A 4,936-nucleotide genomic window follows, 5' to 3' on the forward strand; every position below is an offset into this window, starting at 1 on the left:
GCTGTGGGGGAGGGGGCCTGCCTGGGAGGGGACTCTGGGGACCGGTTCTGAGGGTGGCCCTGCCCTGGGAGGGGGAGGCTGCCCCTGGTCGTCCCTCCACTTGTCCCCCTCCCACCCCCAGCCATGCTGCTGCTCAAGAAACAGACGGAGGACATCAGCAGCGTTTATGAGATCCGGGAGAAGCTGGGCTCGTGAGTGTGTGTGAGTGTGTGCGAGTGAGTTCTGGACGTGTGAGTGTGCGTGAGTGTGAGCGACAGGACGTGCGAGTGAATGAGCGTACGTGCGTGCGGGTGGGAGTGTGTGTGAGTGTGGGGTGTGAATGTGTGTGGGGGCACAGGGGGAAGTGGAAGCTTAGGGTTAGGGAGGGCTTCCCCCTCTGGCTCCTTCACTAGGGGCCCTGGCCCCCCACTTTTGCTCCCCCCCTTCCTCTCCTCCCTCTTCCTGCCTCCTCTTCCTTTCCCGCCTCCCACCGTCTCTGCCGCAGGGGTGCCTTCTCCGAGGTGGTGCTGGCCCAGGAGCGAGGCTCCTCGCATCTTGTGGCACTCAAGTGCATCCCCAAGAAGGCTCTCCGAGGCAAAGAGGCTCTGGTGGACAACGAGATCGCAGTCCTCCGAAGGTGCGGCCCGAGGGCTGGCCACCCACAGAGGATGGGCTGGGCCTGCCCCGGGAGCGGGGACAAGGCCTTCCTAGCCCGAGGTGGTGGGGTGCCCTCAGGACTCGCTTCTTGTCGTGGCAGGGTCAGCCACCCCAATATCGTGGCTCTGGAGGACGTCCACGAGAGCCCATCCCACCTGTACCTGGCCATGGAGCTGTGAGAAAGGCAGGGTGGGCCTCGGGTGGTGGCTGGCCCGGGGTGGGGTGAGGTGCCTGGATCAGCTGAGTCCCCTGGATCCCCCCAGGGTGACGGGGGGAGAGCTGTTCGACCGCATCATGGAGCGAGGCTCCTATACGGAGAAGGACGCCAGCCACCTGGTGGCCCAGGTCCTAGGCGCTGTCTCCTACCTGCACAGCCTGGGCATCGTGCACCGGGACCTCAAGGTGCCTGGCCGGCCCCGCCCCTGCCCACCCAACCCCGTGTGTGTCCCACTGGAGAGCTGGGGTGCCAGATCCCTGCAGTGCACCCTGGCCCAGGTGGGCTGATGCCCAGGCTGATCCGGCCACCCTGGGTGCTGTGTCGCAGCCTGAAAACCTGCTCTACGCCACGCCCTTCGAGGACTCCAAGATCATGGTCTCGGACTTTGGCCTTTCCAAAATCCAGGCTGGCAACATGCTCGGTACTGCCTGTGGGACCCCAGGCTACGTGGGTGAGTGAGCACAGGGGCCCGGGGCTCCCTGGCTGGGTTCCTGGGGCGGGAGCTTATTTGGCCTGGGGTCATGCCTGGGCCTGGGGGCCGCAGGCTGAGCCACGCTGAGCCAGTGGTGCGCCACCTCTCAGCCCCAGAGCTCCTGGAGCAGAAACCCTATGGGAAGGCTGTGGACGTGTGGGCCCTGGGGGTCATCTCCTACATCTTGTAAGTGGCCCTGGGAGAGCCCTCGTCCGCCCGCCTGCCCCTCCTGCCTTGGGGGAGGTTGGGCAGCTACCTGAGTCCTTTGTGGACACCAGGCTTTGTGGGTACCCCCCCTTCTATGACGAGAGCGACCCTGAGCTCTTCAGCCAGATCCTGAGGGCCAGCTATGAGTTTGACTCACCGTTCTGGGATGACATCTCGGAGTCAGGTAAACTCGAGGCTCCCCCAGGCCTCCGTGGGGTCGGGTGGGCAGGGCTGGCTCTCAGGGTCCCTGATCGTCCTCCTTGCTCTAGCCAAAGACTTCGTTCGGCACCTCCTGGAGCGAGACCCCCAGAAGAGGTTCACCTGCCAACAGGCCTTGCAGCATCTTTGGTGAGCGGGACCCTGCCGAGCTGTCCCGGCTGCAAGGCCCTCCCCTCGGAGCCCCACTCCGCTCAGCCTGGCCTTTCCCCCAGGATCTCTGGGGACGCGGCTTCGGACAAGGACATCCTGGGCTCGGTCAGTGAGCAGATCCAGAGGAATTTCGCCCGCACCCACTGGAAGGTTGCTGTGGACAGAAAGCTGGTGGGCTTGGCCTGGGCTGCCCAGTGGCCACTGTGGTCCTCGGCAGGCTTGTGGCTTGTGTGGCGCCTGCAGTGACCACCCCTCTCTTCCCACAGCGAGCGTTCAATGCCACCTCGTTCCTGCGCCACATTCGCAAGCTGGGGCACAGCCCAGAGGGTGAGGAGGCCTCTGAGCAGGGCATGGCCCGCCACACCCACCTGGGCCTCCTGGCTGCACAGCCTCCCAAGTGGTGATGCCCAGTGCGTGCAGGTGGGACCCCGCATCCCCTGTGAGTGGTGCCTGGGGGCTGGCCAGGGAAGGATGCTGGGGGCTGGATGCAGCTAGTGGGGAGCCCCAAAGACCCCGAGGGCTGTGAGGGAATGGGACCAGCCAAGGCAGGCCTGGGGGGATACCTCTCCAGGAGCGGGCGGTGGGGTGCTGTGTGGGGCTGGGGCCTGACTGCTCCTCCTCTGTGTTTCCCCCCTCCACCCAGAAGATGGCAGCAGTGGCTGGCAGCTGATGGACTGACCCCATTCTTGTCCCTTGGACCCTTTCAGTCACACCCCCCCCACACACCTCGGGCCAGCTTCTGCCGGAGAGCTTGGAACGGGTGGGCGTGGGGCACGGTGCTGGGGGAGCAGGCGCCACCTGCCCCGGCCTGCCCTGGCCCAGGCTGGCTGCAGGGCTCCCCTTCCCCATGTGGCGCCCTCAGGCTCCGGGGGCTGTCCTTCCTGCACGGCTGCTCTGTGCTTCGCTGAGTGTGAGTGGTCTGCTTGTGTTGTGGCCCTCTAACCAGTCCCCAGTGTTCCCCAAACAATAAAGATTGAGAGTGCAACGGGCCAGTGGTGAGCTGGGGAGGGGAAGGGGCAGGGATGCAGGAGAGTGGCCAGGGGACCGTGTCACCTGCCTGTCTGTTCCCCTCCGCCCATTGCCCAAGTGACGCTACTGCACAGCCTCTCCCACCACTAACCCAGCCTTGATTCCTCTTCGAAAACCTCCCATCCTGCCCCAGAGCTCCAAGAGGAGGCACCTGGGTCCTGTCCTGGCTCCTAGAGGCGGCCGGAGGCTGACTGGGGCCCAAGGAGTTTGAGCCCAGGCCCGGTCCCCGGCGGCTGGGGCTCCAGGCTGCGGGTGGCTCATAGGTGTCTCCTCCTCCCCTTCCTTCTGCGCCTTCTCTGTGCCCCCGCGGACAGCATTTCTCGTTCATGCCTGGCCATGTGGGAGCCTGGGAGCCCAGCCGCAGCGAGTTGGGAGTGGAACCTGGGACCAGGAGAGGGCTGTGCTGGGGCTTTGGAGCCTGGCCGGGTGATTATGGCTGTCTGTGTGAGGCACTGTGGCCTGTTGGCTTGCCCCCATGACCCCAGCCCCTCTGCGCGCCTCATCTGGCCAGCCGAGGGCTGTAGAGTCCCTGACTGGGCCCCAAGCCTCTCCTTGGCCTTCCAGGTCTTTCTCTGGGGCCCATCGGAGGAAGACCCTGAGGCTAGTCCTAAGTCCCAGCCTAAGGAGAGAGTCCCATTGAACTCCGGGGCGCTGGGCCACCTTGCCCTCTCCCCACCACTGCTCCCCCCAGGCCCTGGGCGGGCGTAAGTCCAGGAGCTCCCATTCGGCCAGACCCCTTGCTCAGTGCCTCCCCATCCGGAGAGCTGGGCTCCTAGGCATATCCTGTTCCCAGGCCTCTCCCTGTGTCCTGTGGGGCAGGGTGGATGTTTGTCCCAGAGCTGGACAATCTGTCCAGTGTCCAGTTCCCCGTCTATGCCAGGGAAGGGTGGAAGTGGTCAGTAACCTGGCCTGCCAGGTGGTAGGGCCTCTGCCTCCCCCCGCCTCCCAGCTCCGCTCCTGATCGGAGCATGATGGAGACCACTCTCCTCGCGGGAGCTGAAAGCAGGCTGGCCTCCAGCCTGTGGATCAGAGGCAGGAGGAGAGCTGAGGCTGCCTGCCCAGGGAGCCCTGGGCACCAGCGCCAAGGCCAAGCCTCTAGCCAACCTCCAAGCCAGCGCAGCAGCCCAGAGCCCTGATGCAGGGCGCAATCTGACCTCTGGACAGAAGGGGGCGCCATAGTCTCACCTTTAGACGTCCATTAGCCGGCCCATTCTTATAGCACCAGGTGCAGCTGGTCATAAACGTTCCTACCACCCCCATCCTGCCTCACCCTGCCCCCCGAGGGTGTCCTCCCTTGCTTTGGGGTCACTGGGCAGTGGAAGACACCATCTGGGACAGGGAAAGTGACAGGTTTAGCCAGGGGCGGGGAGGGGGTTGGAGAGGGGCTGGTGTGTGGGGAGGTGACAGCATTTCTGGCTAAAGGGCTGTGGTTGGCTGGCTGCTGGAGGGGCAGGGATCTCGTGCACATGGGTGCCGTGGGAAGGGGTTGAGGTTGTCCCGTGGGGGTCAGGCATGAACTCCAGAGCCACGCAAGGCAGGGGCTGTGAGTAGAGCACGGGGTCAGCCCCTCCAGGGTACACCGTGTCTCTCGGGGTGTGGAAGACTGGACTGGAAGTGACAGGGAGCCCCTGTGGCTATCACCAGAGGCGGCTGTCTCCTCTGTTCCGGGCCACAGAGGGCAGTCACACACTGGGAACACACCTGCGGGTGCCAGGCTGGGCTTCCAAGGTAGCCTGGGAGCAGGGAGCCCAGGCGTGGGCCTTGGGAGTTCCTGAGTGGGCTGGGGTGAGGAGTGAAGGGTGGGCCATGGTGTCATTTGCTGAGAAGGGTCCATGGGGTGCCAGTGGGTTTTGGGGGGCACATGGTGAGTTTGAGGTGGCTAGGGAGTCCCTGGGGGTGCAAATGGTAAACCCACTCGGCTTTTAACCAAAAGGTTGGAGGGTTGCCTCCACCCAGAGGCTCCTTGCAAGCAAAGCCTGGTGACCTACTTCTGAAAGAAATCAGCC

At 64.7% G+C, this 4,936-nt stretch overlaps 1 protein-coding gene across 1 annotated transcript; it reads left to right on the forward strand.

Moving 5' to 3' along the window:
- Positions 1–123: 123 nt before the first annotated feature.
- PNCK (pregnancy up-regulated nonubiquitous CaM kinase) lies at positions 124–2,305 on the forward strand. The gene is made up of 10 exons (XM_007957173.2): positions 124–191; positions 485–616; positions 737–811; positions 900–1,038; positions 1,181–1,304; positions 1,436–1,511; positions 1,604–1,716; positions 1,802–1,880; positions 1,964–2,051; positions 2,168–2,305. Exons 1-10 carry the CDS (start codon positions 124–126, stop codon positions 2,303–2,305), a joined length of 1,032 nt encoding a protein of 343 aa, XP_007955364.1.
- Positions 2,306–4,936: the final 2,631 nt, after the last annotated feature.

The sequence above is a fragment of the Orycteropus afer genome, unplaced genomic scaffold, assembly GCF_000298275.1.
Source record: "Orycteropus afer afer isolate SDZICR_OR568_19922 unplaced genomic scaffold, OryAfe1.0 scaffold00713, whole genome shotgun sequence".
Lineage (NCBI taxonomy): Eukaryota > Metazoa > Chordata > Mammalia > Tubulidentata > Orycteropodidae > Orycteropus > Orycteropus afer.

What these genes read in the sequence shown, in the direction of transcription:
- PNCK (XM_007957173.2), top strand. Translation starts at nt 124, where the DNA reads ATGCTGCTGCTCAAGAAACAGACGGAGGACATCAGCAGCGTTTATGAG. An exon ending in GAGATCGCAGTCCTCCGAAG is followed by an intron (nt 617 to 736) that starts GTGCGGCCCGAG and finishes TTGTCGTGGCAG; the next exon opens with GGTCAGCCACCCCAATATCG. An exon ending in TGGGACCCCAGGCTACGTGG is followed by an intron (nt 1,305 to 1,435) that starts GTGAGTGAGCAC and finishes GCCACCTCTCAG; the next exon opens with CCCCAGAGCTCCTGGAGCAG.